This window comes from Chionomys nivalis, chromosome 11 (genome assembly GCF_950005125.1).
Source record: "Chionomys nivalis chromosome 11, mChiNiv1.1, whole genome shotgun sequence".
NCBI lineage: Eukaryota > Metazoa > Chordata > Mammalia > Rodentia > Cricetidae > Chionomys > Chionomys nivalis.
In genome coordinates this window covers 75,665,397-75,688,079 of record NC_080096.1, presented here as the reverse complement: position 1 = coordinate 75,688,079, position 22,683 = coordinate 75,665,397, and the positions used below count along the sequence as shown (strand labels likewise).

Sequence of the window (22,683 nt, the reverse complement as noted above, 5' to 3'; positions counted from 1 at the left end):
TTTTAATAAAATGATGGCAATGAGTTAGAAGATCTTTTAGGTTTTTTTTTTCCAGGAATAACATGTGGTTTTAAAATTTGAGGTCAATTAATCTTTAGGATGTCACTAAATAATATATATATATATTTATTTATGTAAATATATTTCAAATTATTTTCCAATAACAGCATCTACTGTCTTGTTCACAATATCAATACTACTTTCTATAATATGTATAACATCTGGAACTTAGCAGGTATGCCCTAAAGATCTCTCAAGTGAAAGAGTGGTTGGAGGAATAAATGATTCAGTGCAAACATGAATGCAAGCCGGGCGGTGGTGGCGCACGCCTTTAATCCCAGCACTTGGGAGACAGAGGCAGGTGAATCTCTGTGAGTTCGAGACCAGCCTGGTCTACAAGAGCTAGTTCCAGGACAGGCTCCAAAGCCATAGAGAAACCCTGTCTCGAAAAACCAAAAAAAAAAAAAAAAAAAAAAAAAAAAATGAATTCAAATCATTTTGAGGCAATTATAGAGGATTAGACCTGGGCAAGATGGCAATAGGAGAAAGTCATATGTCATAATCATGTGCAAGTCAGAAACTGAAGTCGACTTTTACTTTTTAGCATAAATGAGGAGATGAAACTTTTTGTTCTTACTTTCCCACAGACTGTTATAAGGAATAGATATAATCATCAATGTACAAAGCTCTTTTCAAACTTAAAAATAATCTATATTTATATTGGAGGTTGTTGTCTTGGAGATGTTCATTCTTCAAAGTTAGACATGTCCCTAAACAAAACATGACAAATTTATTCCCAAGTTATAACAGGGATGGGGTATTTTTCTGGAGTGACTTTGGCAGCCGCTGGTGGCAGTTATGCTCCCTCTCAGTAAGGATGCCACCTGCAGGAAGACAAAGCAATGTACAGCTGCTTCCGTAAAAATCTTTGGAACAAATTCTCTGCCCTGCGGGAAGACGAAGGTCTTCTGTGGGGATAGGGGGAGGGGAGTGGGGGGAGGGGGCAATATTTGGGAGGAGGGGAGGGAAATGGGAAACGGGGAGCAGGTGGAAATTTTAATTAAAAAAGAATAAAAAATAAATAAAAAGGAAAAAAAATCTTTGGAACATCCTGCTTAGGCAGACTATCTGGAGGATGAGGATACCTACAGACAAGGGAGGGAATCACCATCTTTGGCAGGCAGGGCAATCAACAACCAACAAGCTGGAAGACAGTTCTTCATCAAGTATTTAATACCTGTATAATTCTGTATCAACACAGAGATACAACTTTAATAACAGCAAAGGCAATTGCAAAAGGTGCAGGTATGTTTATGTGCTTATGAATACCACCTTCATATCTTGAATCATCCTCACAGTGGCCCTGTGGAGGAATTACTGATATTATATTGTTTTACAGATGAGAATAGTTAGGACATACAGATGATTGCTCACTAGGATTGACTACATACTGCTTCCAAAGACATGTTGGTGGAGGATAGGTCAACCGTGCTCCAGTATGGTGGTATATCCAAGAATACATGGGCTGCACAAGTTGGACTCTACAGATTAAAGGAAAACTGAGTATATAAAGTTTGGTGGATATGGGGCTGGGGCATGGATGGACAAGAGAGGAATTGGGGCATGGTGATGAATATGGTCAGAATACAATATATAAAATTCTCAAAAATTTAATAAAATATCTTTTATGCTGGCAATAGTGGCATGTAACTTTAATTCCAGCACTTGAGAGGCAACGGCAGGCAGATCTCTGTGAGTTCAAGACCAGCTTAGTCTACAAGAGCGAGTTCCAGGACAGCTAGGCCTGGTACACAGAAAAAGTCTATCTTGAAAAAAACAAAAACAAAAACAAAAAAAAAAAAAAGAAAGAAAAGAAAAATCATCTAAATACTACAAAAGAAAAACTTAGAATAAAAAGTGTCTACCCCCAGTAGGAAAGGTTCTCACAGTTGACCTTTATGAAAGTTACTTCCAGAAAATTAACCCCCTTCTTCCATCAGATAACAGGTAGAAGATGCTCATGTCACTCAGAATGCTCTTCATTGCTTTGCCTTGGATCTGCTTATATCAGTTGTATTATGGTATGATATGATATGGAATGCCCTCTATATGCTATGAATATGTTTTTATTACCATTACTTAATAAAGAAGCAGAATATAGGAAGGCAGGAAAACAAGTGACTCAGAAACTGCCCATATAGGCAAAACAGTCTTTCAAATTTCCTACTTCATAGAAAAGTCTGTCAGATATGCTAGGCCTGTGGGCCAAAGATTGATGTCCCAGTGTTGCAGAGAAACTTTGGGTGACTGTCCAGGTAGTCAGTTGTTTCTGACATTACTCATATTTTTTGGAAGTCGCTTCCTGGTATTTTCTGCTTACTCAGTTAATACTATTTCTTTCTTGGGTCTATGAGGGAGTTGAAGACTACATAGCTATAGTTATAGTTTTCCTTGTTTACCTGATGCAGAAAGCAAGTTATCATAGAAAATCAATTAGATACAAGACTTTGGACTCACCAAGATAAGAAAAATATGGAATATTTTCTCTGAATTTGTCAAATATAAATGGACTAGACATTATTGATGTATTTATTGCCTGTATATATTGCATATTGTTTGTATTGTACAGTTTTCTTATATTATTGTCTTCTTTTTTAATTTTAGACAAAAAGAGAAGATGTAGTCGCATTTAATTTGTATTTTAATAAATATAACTTGCCTGAGGATCAGAAAAGCAAAACAACCACACTTACCAGCCTTACAGACTAAGTAACAGTGACATAGACCTTAATCCCCGTAGCCACACTAGGTTGCCATAGAAACCAGTGGTGCATGCCTTTAATCCCAGAACTAGAGAGTGTTATAAAAGAGGAAGGGACAGCTCTTAGCCACAGTCTTATTCTAAGGGTTCCTGGACGCAGGTTCATCATTTTCTGATTGAGGTCAAGATAAAAGCCAATGACTGACTGTTTTGCTTCTCTGTTCCTCAGGTTGAACCCCAATTTCTATCTCTGAGCTTTTGTTAATCTTGCTTCGATGATACCACAGAGATAATAAAATAAATCAATAATGTTTGAGTTGCTTTTTTCCCCTATAGAAAAGCTCATTTGAACTATGCAGCAAAATTTGATACAATAGACCAGTTACTAATGATAATGGCCATTTGTTTAAATAAATTAAAAATAACAGAGAAAGATTTGGAGAGTTCATAAAAATTCTGAAAAAATATTTAGATTATTTCTTATGGCTCTAAACTGAATAAATTAATGTGGGAAATCTCTCATAATTGTATTGTTTGTGTAATGAAGCTTATGGAATGTCAGACAGATTACACAAGCACCCTTAGAATTTGGCTAACTTTTCAAAAGAGTGATAAGGACTATACATTATAAATTAAAATAAAATTATTCATTGAATGTAACAATGTAAACATTGAAGGGCATGTGTTGAGCATGCACACATTTCTTCTACTTTTTCTAATTTTAGTTCTACTCTACTACTTCTTTTTTTTTTTTTTATTCTTTTTCTTCTACTTCTTTTCCAATTAACTAACAACTTTTGTATTCCATCTAGATCTGGTTAGAAGTCTTTCCTTCTATTTATTATTTATTTATTTACTTACTTACTCACTTATTTTTATTCTTTGCCATGTGCTAAACATGCCACATTAAATGCTCTGTTGCTAGATTTGAGTGTAAGGGCATAGTTTTACCTCTATAACCACAACTAAAATTTGGATATCTGAATACTGAGCCAAGCTTATATTGAGAGTAAACGGCAGTCCTCTATCTTGGCCTGTCAAAGTCTACAGGACTAAGAATCCTAACTTCTATCTCATCTTCATTATAGGATTACATTGTGCTAGGCTCATATTTTACCTTATACAACAGAAACACCCACTTTGCAGAAGGAGAAACAAAATCTCCAGCCACACTCCAGGCCACTGTTTCTCATCCTGTGGATTGCGACAACAAAATAAGAGTTATGAAGTAACAATGAAATGATTTTATGGTTGGTTTCAGAACAATATGAGGAATCTACTAAAATGATGCTTCATTAGCAAGATTGAGAAGCACTGCTCTCCGGGTGAGTATTGTTCTGTTTGTAATTACATTCATATTACATCTGCGTATTTCTTACAGGTTACAGAGAGCTGTCATATAATTTCACTGGACAATGACTCTGTGTGATACTTGCTCTTATCCTGACTGCAGAGGACTCAGGCAGATTTAGAAACTTCTGAAGGTCACATACTTAATAAGTAGGTTTGCCTATTTAGACTGTTATTATAATAAATAGCAAACTAACTTGAGTTCCATGAAATACAAGAAACCAAGGCTCTGTGTTCCACTGCAGTAGTCTTTGGAGATTTTGTCTAGACATAAAGAAGTTCAAAGAGAAGGGTGGGAACCAGTGTAGATATAAAGAGTCATTGGAACTGGGATAATAATTATTCTGGTGGCCAGAATCCTTCCACAGACACCAATTAAAGACCAAATTGAATAAAACGTATGCTAAAAGCTGACAAGGGTTCAAAAGCCAAGGCCCCAGGACAAGAGTCTAAGGTTGATGTCTCCAAGAGATTTTTATTTCAACAATGTATAATTACATTGTGCTTGGCTATGGCCTGGCACTACCAGGTCAAGGCCAGAGATAAAAATAAACCAAAGACCAAGAGTCATTGGGAAATGCAAATAATTCTGCTGCATGTCCTTAATAAATAATCTCCCATTGTTCTGCTTTACTTTACAACATAATCGTCTTCAACAATTAAGTAACAGCAGTATGTAAGTCACATCATAATCAAAAACCCATACCTGGTAAAAATGTCACTTCATTTTACCAAATTTAATAAGCTCAAAAAATCTGTTTATATCCCTTTAGAGTGTTGTTGAAACTACTCTGCTCCCGCATATTATTTTCTCTCTTTCTTCTCTTCCTCCTACTCCTCTCTTTATCATTCCCTTAATCATCCTCCTTCTCCCTTTCTCCTTATTCCTATGTGGTGTAACAGGAGTTTGAAATGTTTGCATAACAGGACTTGAGCTCAGTTGCCTTATTTACAAAATACTGTCCTTCATACTCTACCCAGTGTAGACAGTGATGTCTTAAGGGCTTTGTTTTTCTCTTTAACTACCTCCCAGAGACTAACATGAGTCTGGTCGAACAGATGGTCAGTTAACACTTACAATTTTGCATAGAGGACACCTGAATTCAGCATTTTCTAAGAGGTTGGCTGCTATGCAAATTTTGTTTTTCACTTCCTTCTTTCCTTTTATACTTTTCCAATTCTTTTACTCCAATTCTTTCCTACCCTCATTTCCTCATCATTAGTTTCTCCCTCTTTCATTTGCAATATGAAGCAAATCCCAGCACTGAAAACAAACTCTGTATAAATATCTCTGAGTATCTTCTCAAGGCTTGGTAGCAAAGTACCAGTGTTATAAGAGTGAACTCGGTCTCTTAGCTGGCAAAAAAAATGTCTTTATCAGACAATTTAGCATCACTGTGCTTTAATGACCTCATTCATTAAAAGAAAAAGAGAGGGAGAGGGAGTAGGTGTATATTAATACTACCCCATAGGACTATAAAATGATTATAAGAAGCTGGGGTCAAAAGACACAGCCTGACACTAGTGACTGATTACAGGTGTTAACTATTCATGTTAAACTGGTCCTTAACTCAATCTTGTTCTATTCCCTAGGAGTGTGGATTCAAGTACACCCTACTTACACAGCCCTTTTCTTTAAGAAGTCCACATACGAATTCTAACCTGTGCTTTGCACAAGAATGACCCTCTGAGGTAAGCAGAAGTAATGATTCCCATCTTAAATGTGTGAAAACCAAGAACTGAGCTTCATACGGCAGTGCATGTTTGTAATGCTAGTATTCCAGAGGCAGAAGCAGGACTCCTGAAAGTTTGAATTTAGTGTGGTCTTGGTATTCAGACCCTGTTTTTTTTTTGGGGGGGGGGGGAGGTGCTCAAAGAATCAAAAGTCTCAACATCTAACAATAATAACCAAATGCCAATCAATCTCTTGTCTCCTTTTTAACTGCATAATGCAATGATTGCTTAAGGGTGAGACAAACCACACGAAACTTTTCTACGAACCTGTTTTCCTTCATACTTCCAACTTCAGTACTTGGGCCTGAAACCAGAACCAGCCCTCCAAGAGATAAACAAAAATCCATCACAGAATAGGAAGAACTTGATATGGAACTTCACACATGAAGAAATTCCAAAAGACATAGTGGTTGGGTGTAGAATTAATCTGATTATGCTCCTGGACTGGACCTTATGCTGGTATAGGTGTTATTTATCTTGGCACTTCCAAAGCCATGGACATAGTAACCATTCAGGAAGCATTTGTCCCATTAGCCTGCATTGAGCCAAGCCTCTTGTTTTTACTCTAGAGAATTTGTATGCCCCGTTCTTACTTGAGATTTAGAGATTCATTCAAAGCTGCCCACCTAAAAAGTCACCATAAGCCTTATCACTGAGCTCTTTTCTGAGTCTAAGTCATAGTACGAGCACCAATAAGACTGAATTGTTGTTCACACTTCTAGTCATGGCGCTATAATTCTAAACATGAGTTTGAGATCACCACACTGCAGTCAGAGTATCCCAACCAAGACACAGGTCTCTCTTTGTACTCCACACTTCATAAAAAATAATGGGCTTTTCCTTATCTGCTGAACGAACTTTTCTATCCAGACAATTTAGGAAGCCTGCATGATAATTCTAAATGTTCTGCTCAGTTGTAGTTTATCTAAAATAAATTAATTATATCTCTTGAGCTGTCAGTTCTTTTTGTCTATAAAATGGATCAATAGCACCTACTCCCTAGATATAGCAAGAGAATAAGAGGTAGGGACAGAAAGGAAATGAAAATGAGAGACCAAAATAAGGTACAACTATGAAACTGTGAAAGAACAAAATTTGCTAATTAAAAAAGACTCTCCCTGATTTAACAGCCTTCCAAATTAGGCATGCTTATTGTATCCAATGTCATGGAAATGTGGAAATGAGCAGGTTACATTCTCTTTCAAGATCCAGTGCTTTCTGAAAGGGAAGGGGTCCAACCATACCAATTCCAGGCTATGGTTGCTGGTCATTATTCAGCCAAATATTTATGAGGTTCCCATCATGCTTGAGGGTTCATATGAAGTTGGGAGAATACTGTGGTGGATTTATGCTGTCCTGCCAGTGGACTGGTTCCTTCGTCAGATCCTACTACTGAAGTAGAACATGTGAAATGGAGAAAAGATTGACAGGGGAGAGATCTGTGACGTGTCTCACCTCTAGAATATCCTCATAATATTCAATGCAATATTATATAATGCAAGTGATCCTTTGTCACTGTCAAGGCTAGGCTGTGGAAATCTTGGTACTTCCTTTGTCTTCAGGTTACTCTGTTCAGAGCCCAGCTGCCATGCTAAAGAAGATCAAACGACATGTAGAGGACATGGGTAAGCATTCTAGTTGACAGACCCAGCTGAGCCTCCAACTGACAATCAGCTTCAGTGCCAACTATGGGAGACAGCTACTTTGGAGGTCCACAGATGGAAGTTACCCAAGGACACTGGCCTCAGCCAATTTGAGATCCCTCCAACTGTACCAAGTTGACCTACACATGAATGGTGACAATTTACTGTTTTGAGACATTAAATTTTGGGATAGATTATTTTGCATCAAGTGATAGCCAAAACGTCTCTCTGCCCAATAGCCTGTTAATAAACTTTCATCAAGTCAATTTCTAAATACCCACAGTTAACCTCTCACTAAAAAGTAAACAACATACTTGAAACATCAATAATAATGGGAGGGTTTTTTTGGCATATCCTTAAACTTTCTATGCCCCAGTGGCTCTATCTGTCAAAGGAGAATAGTACCATTACCTATTTCATGAAACTGTGATGAAAGAAACAGTTAATTCATGTAAGAAAAGAGACTTCCAGGCACACAGATCTTACATATTAAATGAATTCTCATTCGTGTTTGTTGCTCTATAGATACCTTGTTATATGTAATTTTCCTGTTAAAGTTATAACATCCCTTTTTATTTAGAAAGAAAAGGGGAGATAATGTGGTATGTCCTTCTGCATATGTGTAGTTTTTATTGGTCAATAAAGCTGTTTTGGCCAATGCTTAACAGAGTAAAGACGGGCTATAAACTCAAGCAAATATAAAGGAGGAAAGAAGGCAGAGTAAAAAAGACACCAATGTAGCTGCCAAAGGAGACTGACACCATAACCTTACTGGTAGGCCACAGCCTTGTGGTGATACATTGCTTAATAGAAATGCGTTAATTTAAGATGTAAGAGTTAGCTATTAAGAAGCCTGAAGTAATAGACCAAGCAGTGTTGTAATTAATACAGTGTTTGTGTGATTATTCAGGTCTGAGAATGCAGAAATGAGAAGTACATTCTCTGCTTACATATTACAAATGTATTATCTTCCCTTAATCCCTTAATATCAAATGTAATTTTGTAGTATAAAGTTGGAGTGTGATGGCAGTGATTTCAATAAATAATTATTCGTAACTCAGTAAAAAAAAAAAAAGAAAGAAACAGTTAATTCATGTAAGAAAAGAGACTTCCAGGCACACAGATCTTACATATTAAATGAATTCTCATTCGTGTTTGACTGGTTTCAAGTAATTTACTAGACCTTTAAATTTTAAAAATCTTCATCCTCATACTTAACCTAATGGCAGTTATCATTATCCAGTACCACAAATGAGATACAGGTACTTACACAAAACCTGATGACTAGGAAATGGCAGACAGACCTTACTCTGACCTATCTGTGTACAGTAAATATTCTATGCCCTTCCGTCCCCCATCCTGTCTCAATGCCACCCTTCTGTGAGACAAGTAAAAATCTCAGTGGCACCTGTTGCAGTGGCAGCACCTGCTCAGAGCACTCAACTCCTATGGAGCTCAACAAGCAGACAAATTGAAGCTGAGCAATCAGTTCATTTGCAAACGTAAACTTGCTCAGCTAGAGGTGGCTCAAGGTTCTCACTGCTATCACCTCTGTCTGACACCGCTCTTTGGCAGAGAGGTACCCTGCTAGTCTGAGAAATGCTCATTAAAAGTCTCTGATTCAGATGTCAGAAAGCAACCCACAGCCAGGCCAAGGAAGTTCAGCTCTCCTGGGAAGGCTTCAGAGCCTCGTTTTGTATGTTCCCACCCTCAGCAGTAGCAGCATTTATCCCTCCATGTATGAACTTAACTAAGAGACTTGTTAATTGCAGATTCCAGCCACACTCCTAGCAAGAGTGGGAGGAATGTCTGTCAAGATTCAGGTGAATTTTAAGGAGGGCAGGACAACACCCAGAGTTCTCTTTAAAGATCCCAGGAACATTGTGATATTTCTAGGGCTCTCTACCTGGACACTTCCACAAGCAGAACAAAGTTCAAGGCACAGCTCTGGAAACCTGAGCTCTAAACAAGGAAGTGACTTTTCCAAGATCACTAATAAATACTAAGGCACAGTCAAATTCACCATTTACGTTCAGGCTCCCTGTTAACCTTTCTAATGCACGTTCGGCACCTTTGCCTTTGTGTCTTCCCCAGACCAGTATGTCAGTCATGGTCTATGCTCTGCAGATTTCTTTTCACATTTAATTAATGTGTGCTTCTCCAGTGTCTTTCAACTTGGAATTTCTTCAGTGACTCTCAAAAAATTTGATAGATGTATGTACACTCTTGTAATGGTTAAATATTGACCGCTTGGCTCAGGTTTACACCTATTTGGTTAGTCTTAAGGCATATGCTTTCTTCCTCTAAAGATGTAACACAAATCATTTTTCTTGAGAGCAGTGATCTTCAACCAACCTATGGGTCTCGACTCCTTTGGGGGTCACATACCAGATTTCCTTACACTGTGATTCGTCACAATAGTAAAATTGCAGTTATGAAGTAGCAACAAAATAATTTTGTGACTGGGGGTTACCACAGCATGAGGAACTTTTATTAAAGGGTCACAGCTTTAAGAAGGTTGAGAACCACTGATTTAGAGTGTTATGGGCTGGATTATCTAACCTCCCCACAAATGCATATGTTAAACTCTTGATTTCCCAGTACTGAAAAACATCACTGTCTTCAGAGGCAGTTTTTAGTTTGAAATAAGTTCATTAGGGATAGATGACAATCCAGCGAGACTGTGATCCTAAAGCAGAGGAGATGAGGACACACGTGTATGTGGGGGAGAGATCATGTGAGAACACAGGGAAAAGACAAGGCACAGAGTCCTCAAAAGAAACAACCCTGCCAGAGCCCGTGTTTAAGCATCCAGATATTAGAATTATAAGAACATAGATTTCTACTATTTCAGTCACCCAGTCTGTAGGACATGGATAAAATAACCTTGACAAACTAATATCCACCTGTGGAAAGTTTTATTTTCTGATTCCCAACTGAACATTTCCCCAGTCCTCCTGTAACAGCCATCTTTCGTAGCACTGTGGACTGTATTCATTTATGAGCCCCAAATAGTGCCTCAGGCTGGTCACCTGCCACAGTCCTGATAAATCTGAATGGTTCTACTTCAGAGATTCCCTTATGGTGGCAGCTTGGGCATCTGCTGCATGCAACAGGGAAGACAATTTGTGAACAGACCCTTTTCCAAGTCTGTGGTTCAACAGAACAGCAACACATCAGTAACTGACAGAAAAAAATCAATTTCACTATCAAAGTGGTTATTACAAAGTAGGAACAATGGAATAGACTTAGAATTGGAGGGTCTGGGGCAAACGAAGATGACACATGTATATAAAGATACATGGCATAATGGGGGAAAGAGAGAGAAGTACATTTTAAAAAGTATTTTTTAGATAAAGGGCAACTTAGAATTAGGAACATTTTGTATGCAGTCAGGAAAGACTTCACAGATGAAGCAACATTAGATATGAGTGTAGAAAAATGTGAGGAGAAAGTTTCAGATTGCGATAAGCAGCTTGAACTGTCAAGAATATAATGCTTTTTAATTGCTGTCTTGTGTGTTAGTGCAACAGACATTACAGAGAACAAATAGAGGTTTATAGATTTAAATGCCATTTTGACTTTTGTTTTATAACATATTGGCTATATCTCATTTTCAGTGACTTTTGCAACCAGATAATTTTTTAGAGATGTCCTGTATAATATCATTCCTTGTGATAATTAAAAATGTCCTTGTGCATATCCACATATTCCATATGGACAGAAATCAGTCTCATTTGTGAACCAGTTATATGTAGCTGTAGCTTGGGGCTAGTGATTTTACCTCTCTGAACTTCAGTTTTCTGGATTGTACACCAGAAAATGAATATGTGCACACACACACATGCACACATAAACACAAACACAAAACTATGTGGCCAACTTAGACCATGCTATGTACATCTGACTTGATTTTTCTTGGTGTATGTTCGTGTGTGTGTGTGTGTATATGTGTGTGTGCATGCCTGTATAGCACCGAAAGGTAGGTTTGCATACCTGTGTATATGCACAGGCCAAAAGTAGTTATCCTCCTCAATCATTGTTTTCCCATTTATTTGAGGCAGATTCCCTAAACATGAGACTTGTGTTTTCTCAGCCAGGATAGTGGCCAGTAAATCTCACCATTCTTGCCTCCACCCTGATTAGAGTGAACATTACATGTGTGTTGCAGATGGCTGCCTTGCTCTGCCGGCACAAAAATTTGGATGCTACTGAGCAAAAAGTACTATGAAACATTAAGCTACCTCTCTATCCCCAAACTTATCTAATCTTTTTTTTTTTTTAATGTGGATTTTCTTCCTCTGAATGATATAAAAGGCAAGATCCTCCCTCCAGTAAGAAAGGAACGGAAAGAGAAGCGCTCTGGATGAACTGCCCTGAATCAGGCTCCACACCTGAATTCACCCCTATGGTCCAACTTGCCTTCTTGCCCTCTTTTGACAGTCTCATAGCAACCCTGGAGAGACTACTAAATAAACTTACAGCTGCAGATCATAAATTGCCAAGAATGGAATTTGACCAAGCAAATTTGAATCCTGATTTCTTTGTTGCATGTCCCTGAGAAAAAGTGAAAATTCCACGAACGGGTAAATCCCATCTGCTTATTCCCACTGGCTCTCAGAGAAAGTGTTATAGACAAGGCAAGGCTGGGACCAAACTAGGCAGAGGAAGCAACTCTGAACTTAAGGAGGTACTGGATCTCTGGATAAAATCTTGCACTCACGGCACTGGCCTGTATGATCCTCCTTAAAATTTTTACCGGTTGGTACAACATTTATTCTACTCCACTCTAGGTCCTGATCAAAGACCCTCTGCTACCTAAATTAACTGGTTAATTAGTCAGCCCGTTTTCTTTACCATTAAGAAGAGATGCACATTTTCCTAACTTAGTGTTTTTAAATTGTATAGACATTACATTTTAAGTAAACAAAATGGTACCATATAGTGGTTGGGACCAGTGTTGGAGCCTCTCTCAGTCAGATAGCTGAGAAAGAGCACAAACAATGCAAAGCTGAACTTCATGGTCAAATGTCCTTTGCTATTATTGGGAAACTGATTTCAGAATTTTCCACACAGATGCCACATCAGTGGATGTGCAAATCTTTTAATAAAGTGAACATAGCATTTGCAGACAGTTCATGCACATCTTCCTCTGTATTTTGGATCATCTTTAGGGTACTTGTAGTTCTTCATGTAATGCGACTCTTTGCATTACATGGTTTAGGCGAAACTGACTAGAAAACACATCTAAGCATGTGCAGTAGAGACACAGTTTTGTCTGGATAATTTCAGTCTGAGATTAGTTAAACTGTATGTGGAGAAGCCATAGATACAAAAGTTCAAAGGTGTTTATAAGAAGCATGTGGAATTCAGTGTTGTAAGGATCAAATGCAATGAGGAGCATTGTTGGAGAGTATTACTGATTACCTTGCTTAAAGAGTCCCAAATATGCTACCTGTAGCACATGCCCTTCTCCTGCAGGAGAATGTTAGCTGACACAGAGCAATCAGGGTAGCAAGCACTGCAAAGATGTTGTAGTAGGAACACATACCTCTCTCTAGGCAGCTGGTGGTTGGGATTGTGGCGGCATCGCACACTGAGACCAAAGAGCTTGCGGGCTGTGCGCTGGATCTTCTGCCTCTGAGCCTCAGTGGCGCTCTGCAGGAGCTTGTAACGGCTCTGTAGATCCCAGTCATTACCCCAGTGTTGGTGGATACTACCAATGGTCAGGAAGTGGTTGCTTGGGAGACGCTTCATAAATGACTTAAACTCATCTAACAAGAGACAAAACCAAGAGAGAAGAGGTAAGCATTATTGCCAACATCTGAAGTCCTTTAAAATTTAATTCCTCCTTTGTCCTTTTTTTTCTGCTCTCTTTATAACACCATGGAATTGGAAACAACCTTAATGTCCTTTAACCAGCAAAGGGATAATGAAAATGTGGTATATATGCACCATAGAATATGATTGTGCATAAAGAAAAACAAAATCAAGGAGTTTTACATAAATGGAGGGGATTAGAAAATATACAATGGAGTGAAGTAACTTAGCCCCAACAAGACAAATGTTGCATGTTCTATTTTATCAGAGGATCCTAGCTCTACATCTTAAGATATAAGTGTAGTGCTCAACCCTCATTATGGACACTGGTCTTTGTAACAGAAGACTGTTAGAGAATCTCACAAACAATCAGAATACAGAGTCGCGGAATCCAATCTCAGTGAATACGTCTACACAACTATTCCCCTACCCAAGGCTCAGGAAACATTTAGAAAGAGGAGCCAGAAAAATAGAGACAGAAGATGAGGGAATTTGCCTCCTAGAAATGGCAGAAATTACACCCAGTCTCACCTAAACATGAACTGAACAAGGATAGCACCACATATGTTAAAGTGGACAGGGGGTAGACCAGGAAGACTCAACTGTACATAAAGCATTACAGACAATTAAGGAATGTTAAGAAAGGGAGAAAAAGTCTTCCCCAGAAAAAAATTTTAAAAACTACAAATCAGTTTTTAGTCAGTCCTGAATTCCTTCCTGACACTTAGCTCCCTCAGCCAATGAAAGACCCTGCAATTTGTCTGAGGTCAGTATAACACTCCAAAATCTGTTGTGCTAACATTTTATCTCTATTGCAGATCTTCTGTATAAGGCATCTATGTTTAACATATGTCTCCCCAGACTTCCAGCATTGGGAAGCCAAGATAAAATATATTCTCTCTGTATTCATTCTTAACAGTGCTTTTGAACTAAATTATTATTATCAAGTTAAAAATTGAAAAGCTTTTATCTGATCTACATAGAAAATCAGTATTGCAGGCTTTTGATGGAATTGTAACTGTGAAAATAAATGTAAAGGAAACCATGTTGATAAATTCTAGTCAGATATTGTTGCCTGCTAAGTGATCAAACCCAAGTGCCTGATTTCTCATTGAAATACAGGATTTTACTAGATCCTGAGTGGTGTTAAAAACATATTAGCACCCAACTCTATCTTTCTCTTTGATGTGTTACAGAGGTTGGATGGAAAACTGAAAGAAAGTGAAATTCTGTACTCCAGATTCAACTATTATCTGAAGTCCTGGTGTAAACCATGTAATATCATCTCCAATGCTGAAAAACTACAATTTAAGAGATAGTAAGGGTCCCCTTGGTAAATGTTTCAGCCCTAGTTCCTAGTATTTGAGTTTCTGAGCACCATCTCAGACTGCAGTTTGATACAACCTAAGAAATCACCTAGCTCATCGTTCTTGTTCCATACATACAGCAAGGAAACTAAAACCCAGAATGACAAAGTGATTTTTTCTAAAGATAACACAGTCAAAGAGCCTCAAGAGGTAAGCATAAAACCCGAGCTGCTCTTATTTGCCCTGACACGTTTTCAGCCACACCCTCCTCCACTGCACTTTTTGTTTTTTCTTCTCAACTGCTGGGAAAATGAAGCATATACGGATCTTTTTGCATGTAAAAGCTTAAAAGTCATTGTTGCAGCCTAAGAATTTTATTTTCTGCTACAAACAAAAAAAATGCAAGGAAATTTCATGCCTGTCCATACGTTCACTTTATTTATATAAGGAGAAGTTGCATAGGTTTCAACAGACACCAAATCCAGTTCTAAGCACTTCAAACTTATGAATGATCTTCACAGGAGACTATGACATGTATATCTGTAGTACTTCCACTCTACAGAGGTTGGGCACAAAACAGGTAGCTAACTTGCACAGGGTCAGTGGCCAGTAGCCAGTTCAATTAAAACTGCAGCCTCACTCAAAGTATTAAACTCACTCTCAACAAGGCATTGAGGGGGGAAAAAGAAAATTTGTTAAAAACAAAAATTCTGAATCAGACCTTTAGAAACTTTGTGATAAATATTCAAATATACAAGAATTCACATCCTCTTCTGACCACCGAAGAGTTAAAGGACCTTCACTCATTCAAGATCTCAGTTTACACATCTGTCAAATTTGTATAACAGTATCTAATTCAAATTCAGAAATTGTGAAGCCATCAAAGAAGCCACAACTATTATTTCTTCCTTCAGGAGCAGAGACATTAAGGCTAAGGACTAGAAAAAATAGAATAAAACAGTAGGTGGGTTTATATTAAATGAGAAGGTGTTTCAGAGGGGCATGTCTAGGAGATCCATGAGTAGGTATACCTGATAAAGAAAAAGAGCAAGACAAACTCTTTACTATTTTCTTATTCTGCAACATCTCCTTTTCTGCCCCATTACTCACCCACTCACGGCAGCTTTCTTTTGGAATTAGAACTCTTTATTACTGATGTAGATACTCTTCATTTCTTTAGGAATTTTAGCAATTAGTAGCATTTCTCTGCAAAAGCATTCTGTCAAATGCATTTTGTTTGTTTGAGGCCATGAATCACTGTAATACCCTCTATGATGACCTCTCTGCTTTAAAGATCCAAGAATTTAAAATGGACTAATGGATAAAGCTTCGTAAACAAACACAGCAGTTTCATCCAATCTGCATGACCCTGCAGGAGCAGAATTTTGATGGATCCTCTGCTGGCAAGGTGGGATTTCAAGTTCATGGCAACCAGACATTTTAAGTGACGCTCTGTGAAACTCTGCTTTTATTTATTTATTTTTTAATAACACATAGTGGCTCAGAGGTAAAATTTTGTTTGATCAAAGGGTTTTGTGACTAAAGACTTAAATAAATTCAGATATTCAAAATGAAAACATGACCTCTCGTTTATCAGATGAGGGAGCTCAGGCCTACAAGGTTGAATAGAATTAATATACTGAAAAGACTGCTGTGAATGGAGTCAGGAGCTCCATTACCAATGCTGTCATTTACACATATGTAACTTCAAGGAAGATTCTGAGTCTTGTCCTTCCTGCTCCCTGGAAAGGCACATAACACTTCGTTTCATGTAGCTGTAACAGACAGAGGGCTTATAAAGATGTTTTGAAAACTGGAGCACTGCACTGACAAGCTTATTCAATTAACAGATGTTAAAGTATGAATTATAAGTTTACTATATCTGTCTCATGATTCGTGGAATTCTTAAGGACTCTTAAACTTATCCTGTCTAACTGAGTACATTTTCTTGATTTCAGTTTTTTTTGGGTGCTCTAGCTGAGTTGAAGGATACCAACAACCATAAAGTTATCTAATATGCAACTCTAAGCAAAAGTCCTAGACATCATCTCAATCCCTTTTCTCTTCAACTCTGTGTGATAACCAGAATCTGGTTCTGTTGATTCCCCTTCTAATGTCAATCTTTTTGTGCATTTATGCTACTGTTCCCTAATCTACATTGGGATTATCACTCCTAGCTAATGTGAGAACTGCTTCTCTGAAGCATAGGAGGACAATTAAACTTTCTTTCTTTTTCAACACAGCCACCCCTGACTTTACTGGCCCCAATGACTCCATCTTTTCATCATTGTGCCATCTGCTCCACATCCTCACTCATGGACACTTGAAATGCCACAATCATTTGCATCTCACAATGGTTACATAATTCATTTCTTACAGAATTCAAAGCTCCAAGAACATAAAGATCTAATTTTGGGCCTTATCCTTTCATGACCTTGGATAACTGACTTTCCTCCCCTGAAGCTCATTAGTCTGAGCCAGGAAATGCAAAAAATAGCTAAATTATCAGAAAAATAACATTCAATTTTGATAATCTGTGTGATGTCTGGGTATCTACAAGATTATATATGCATAAACACATATATACATATGCAGTTATATGTGCATATATATTAAATATAGGCAGACATATATTTATGTACTTAAGTGTATTCATTCATTAATTCATAATTATACAGAACGGTGAATATACACCTATCACACATAAATAGAGTCTCAGGAAAATATGCAATGCCCTCTGACTCTCCATTCTGCAGAGATGTGTTTTCAGTCTTACTTTGTCATCTGAGTCCAACAGAAATGATATGTAGCATATAAGCATAATACTTTCTTATGCCCACTGTTTTTCACTCTTTGGAAACTAAATGTGTGTTTCCTCTGTGAGGACTACTACTACACCTGACCCCAAACTCTCCAACAGAAACAAGTGCCATTATTCTATTTCCCCTCACCGCAGTTTTTACTTGGCCAAGATAATTCATGCTAGTTTTCTGTGTACCTGAATTTTCCAGGTCCTTGTAAGCTTCGGTCCAGGACTTGGCCATGTTAGCCAGTGTGAACTCCATGATCTGGATGTCGGTAATGGGACAGTTGCACTGTGGGAACTCCTCCGCACACTGGCAGCGACACTGGCTGTTCTGACACACATACTCTCCCTCACCATTGCACATGATGTAGCTCAGAGCTGACTGAACAAACTTCTCTTGCAGATACTGTGGGAAGATTATCTGAAGACCTGGGTAAAAATAGCAAGAAAAGAGAATCAGAAGGTTAACAAGGTGTTTTATTAAAAGCCTCCAAAGATGACAAAAATCCATCACTGCACGGTTTCTCTCTGTGCATTGGAAGCAGAATATTTCAGAGCTTACTTAGTTAAAGGTGGGCCATGCTCAGTGGGACCTTCAAGTTCATCACTTAAGATTCAACATCTGAGGCCATGACCTTGGCACTCTGTAGAATATAAACACTGATATGTTATATTAGTAATGAGACGAGATGCTCTGATGTATATATATTTTAATTTGGGGATGAAACTCTAATTGAATGCATAACATTATTGTTTATATTTATATATTTTATTTTTTCCTTTTTTAATGTTTATAAACTCTAGTTATGAAGAATATGTCCTGAGATCAGTAGGCATATGAAGATTTATTTTCTTTTGTTTTACCTTTTGAGTAAAGGCCTCTCTAGATAGCTCTCTGTCCTCTAACTCACTATGTAAACCACAAAGGCCTTGAACTCACACTCACAGAGATTTACATGTCCCTGTTTTCCAAGTGCTGAGAATAAAGTTGCATGTGACCATGACCAGCAGATTTTTTTAATAAAGCATATTTGCAGTATCAACAGGGACAGATGTAGGCACACATCTTTCTAACAGGGCTTACAGCAAAAACAGACACAGGAAAAATTCAGGAGTAAGGACAATTTTTATAGGAGAAAGAATGTAGACTTGTTGAAGAGTATAGAAGAGGCAAGTACTATCAAAAGAATAGTAGAATAAGTGATGATATCATATGTGTGTCTGGGAGTTCCCACTATATGAAACAAACCTGGATGGCTAGGGTATGGTGTGGTAGGAAAATGACTGAGAGAGCTTCAGGACAGAAAGCAGGAAAGAATTTATTACAGACTATAGATCATGTATTTATAATGTGGTTCACTGAATACACACTGGAAGTTTTTCAAGGGTGGAATGATATAACTAAAGGGAAATACTAAATTGGGAATGCATTATAAAACCAAACCATTCAAAAAAAAAAAAATCCCAGAAACTAAGTTTCTCTTTTTCACTCTAATGAGGAAGGCAATAGAAAAACTAAGGCAAAGTGGTTAACCCAAGGGTATATGAGGAGACCCCTTGAATACATCTTATGACTTTCTCTATATTTAAATAATTAGAGTCTTAATCTTTAGAGTGAAAGATGGAGGGGGTTTCTCTGGGTCAAAGTAGCATGCCAGAATCTAGAAACATCGGCTAAGTGGATGCTTCCGCCTATAATGGCCAGAAAGAAGGGGAAATTTAGACCAACAGCCCGTGTCCAAAACAATCCCATTCACTTTTTCTGGGCTTCCTAATAGTTTTATCCTCTAGTGTATATAGGAATAATGGCTTTACCTCTCCCTATGTAAAGAAAGGGGCTATATTCTTCTTCAGATGATTATTTCTTTGTCACATATGCTTCAGGATTACTCTTCAATCCCACTTACTCTAGATTTTGTAAATAAATACAGCATTTTAAACTTTCTTTTTAATTTCTATTTTCAGTTATGTTTATAGGCTTTTGTCTTATTCCTTCAGATTATATATAATGTATGCCATTATTATGATTATATATACATTGGATTTCTTTTCTACCATTTGGTATTCATATGGAAATCACAGTAGAATTTGCTGAGGGCCCTGTGAGAAAGAGATGTGAGCTAGTCTCAGTAGTTGCGTGGAATGAGAGCACAATCCACGTGGTGAGCTGGCCATTGCTAACACTAGGTTCCATGTCAAAATCAGCTCAAAAAAGTTATCTCTCTAAAGATCCACTTTCTCTTATGTTCAAGTGGAGATGCTTGTAGTAGCTATATTGTACCTAGAGGACCAAAGCAAAGATGCCAATAAATTGTATGGAACATTTTATGGCACACACACGGACATATAAACATATAGACACATACACACAAACGCACACCCTTAATTATGAATTCTCATTTTTTAATTATGTACTTACTTACTTATTTAATTTGCTTATTTTGAGTATTTTTTATAGATGTATTTATGGAGCTCATGCCACAATATGTATGTGTATGTGGAGGCTGAAGGATAACTTGCAGTAGTTGCTTCTCTTGATTGTCTCTTTCCATCATATGGGTCTAGGGTTTGAACTTGGGTCATCAGACCTGCCAGCAAACACCTTTACCCACTGAGCCATCTTGCCAGCCCAGTTCCAGTTTTTGATGGGAAGAAACTGCTGCTAAGGGAGATGTTGCTTTTGATGCTTTCCTTTCTCTGATGAAATGAAATGAAGAATAGCGGCAGGTACATTCCAAAGCGAATCTTTAATTTTCTGCACAGCTTTCACAAGGAGGCGGGTTTAGACGCCCTGCATGCTGAAGCCAAAGAATGTTTATTATGGTGTGCATGGCATCACTTAGGAGGCATTCTGGGAAACCTATGAAGCTGGCGAGTGGTTTGCTGTGAAATGGGAAAAACTCCTTACCACGGAGCAGGACATGAGAGCAAGTGATCAGGAATAAGAATTTTGTACAGGAAAGAGGTGATCCAGAGAGCAAAGACCGGGGAACACAAAGTATAAAGTCCTTTCCGAAGCAAGTTTGCAGTTCTTTCAAGTGTGCGTTATTGAGTTACTTCATTTAAGTCACCATTTTCTCCTCCAAAGCAACATTTATTTTTAGCTGATCCCTATAGGCAACTGCGTCTATGGACTGGGGTTACGTTTCTGTTGCTTAAAGGAGCTCGACTGCCTATATTCTCAGTCCTATTTTTACAGTCACCTCATCACTGTATTTCTCTCTTTTGTAGGGGATAGGATATTCTATTCTTGGTCCTAACCCAAAAGGAGTTTGGGGAGAGCATTTTTAGAAAATTGCATCAAATCATGTCTCCGTTTGGCAAGGATACAAAAGGCAGTATCACCTACCCCATTTAGTGCAACTGAAAACAGATGAAATTTAGGGTTGGGGGTTTTCTCAGAGCAGAACACTGGCTGCTCTTTAAAAATGGAAACTCAGAACATGCCGAGCTGTCTCAGAGGCAGAATCTCCTGGGCAAATTTCAAAAGAGAATAATGAAGACATAGCAATTAAAAAGCACTTTTCTGCAAAATGTCATTACTGTTTAAAGTTACACAACCATTTCTACGGCAGCGGAGGTTCACACAGCAGTCACAGCTAAAGTCGTCTCCCAGCGACCTGTGTCCAACAAAGAAGGCCATTGCTGACCCCTAGATTGGCGCCTGAGTCCTGCTAGCTTCAATGGGAGTCATAAATAATTTGGAGGGGGATTTGGCCTGTGGAAGCCCTTTTTGAAAGATATACAGCTGCCGGCTGGGGTGGAATAGTCTATCTCCACGGTTCCCAAAACACTCCCTCTCCAACACACACACACAGAACACACAGAGAGAGAAAGAGAGAGAAACTGAGAGAATGAGTGAAAAGGCCACTTTTTATTGCCAATCATGTAAATTTTTTTCTCACCAACTCAGGAAAGAGATGGTTGGGTGTTACATTTGAACACCACCATGCCCACGCTGAACATATGGAATATTTTCCCTTCAACCTCATTAATTTTTTTCAAGTCTGGCTGTACTTTGAAGGGCAGTGTTGTGATGTGCCATCAAAATGTGTGCAATGCAAAGGCAGGTGAAAATATCCAAGAAGACTTCCTGCTTTTCCTGACACTTGCCTCATCCCTCTCAGTTGCACCCACCCCATGCAGAAGCTCATTACCATCCATACATCTCATATTGTGCTTTGTGTTCTGCAGGAACTCTGCGCTAAAATCCCCCAAATCCTTTACTGCAGCACACTGTATTGCTATGGCTTTGCCTTTCTTATCTCCTAATATTCTTGGCTTTACACACATCACACTATACACATTGCCCTTTGGAGGGGCAGAGTCCCTCCTGTTTATGATTCTTGTTCCTCTTGTAGTCTTTGCTCTTGTTTTATCCAGTCTAGAATAAATCTTCCTCCGATCTCAGTCTGTCACCCTTTTCCTAAAGCATAGATCTTTTCACATTATTGGTTCAAATGCCACTTCTGTTTGCCTCAAAAGTGATAACTTAGATTATGCTATTAATTTGTTTGATTTCCACCTTCCAAAAGAAAAAAAGAGAAAACATATTATAGAAGGAAAAGTTCTATATGTTTCCTACTGATCCATAAGATAAGCCAAGCCCAATTCAGGCTCCTGGTACTCATCAGTTCTCCTTTTCATCCTCCTGAAGAAGTGATGTGGGATTCCCCTCTATATGCTGTGACTACCACTAGTTAATAAAGAAACTATTTTGGACCTATAGTAGGGCAGAACAGATCTAGGTGGGGAAAACTCAACTGAATGCTGGGAGAAAGAAGGTGGAGACAGGAAAATCATGTAGCCATGCCAAACAGAGAAGCCTGATAGAATCTTGCTGGTAAGCCATAGCCATGTGGCGATATACAGATTAATAGAAATTGGTTAAATTAAGATGTAAGAGCTAGCCAATAAGAAACTAGAGCTGATAGGCCAAACCATGATTTAATTAATACAGTTTCTGTGTCATTATTTAAAGACTGAGCACCTGGGAACAAACAAGCTGGCTCCTACTACAAATTGGCACACAACGTGTGCTAGCTAAATCCACATCAAACCTGAAAGAGCTTGGAAAGGAATTCTAGACACACCCACACCTGCCCCCCTCTCCTCCCACACAAACAAAATTTAACCTCATTTTCCTCCCCTGGCAGGCAGCATGTCACAGCTCCTTTAAAAGAGGTCTTTCTGATTCAGTGGTAGCAACAAAAAATAAAACAAATCAAAACAAAACAAAAAATGAACAGTTTTGAAATAGCA

The 22,683-nt window shown here is 38.2% G+C and overlaps 1 protein-coding gene across 1 annotated transcript in view; it reads right to left on the bottom strand.

The window, feature by feature from the left end:
* Brinp1 (BMP/retinoic acid inducible neural specific 1) overlaps window positions 1-22,683 on the bottom strand; it is a 193,134-nt gene that overhangs the window by 20,915 nt on the left and 149,536 nt on the right. The window contains exons 6-7 of the mRNA XM_057785369.1: window positions 17,614-17,850; window positions 13,040-13,262 (exon numbers count right to left, since the gene is read on the bottom strand). Of these exons, the coding sequence (XP_057641352.1) occupies window positions 13,040-13,262; window positions 17,614-17,850 (460 nt within the window). The remainder of the gene's footprint in view (window positions 1-13,039; window positions 13,263-17,613; window positions 17,851-22,683) is intronic.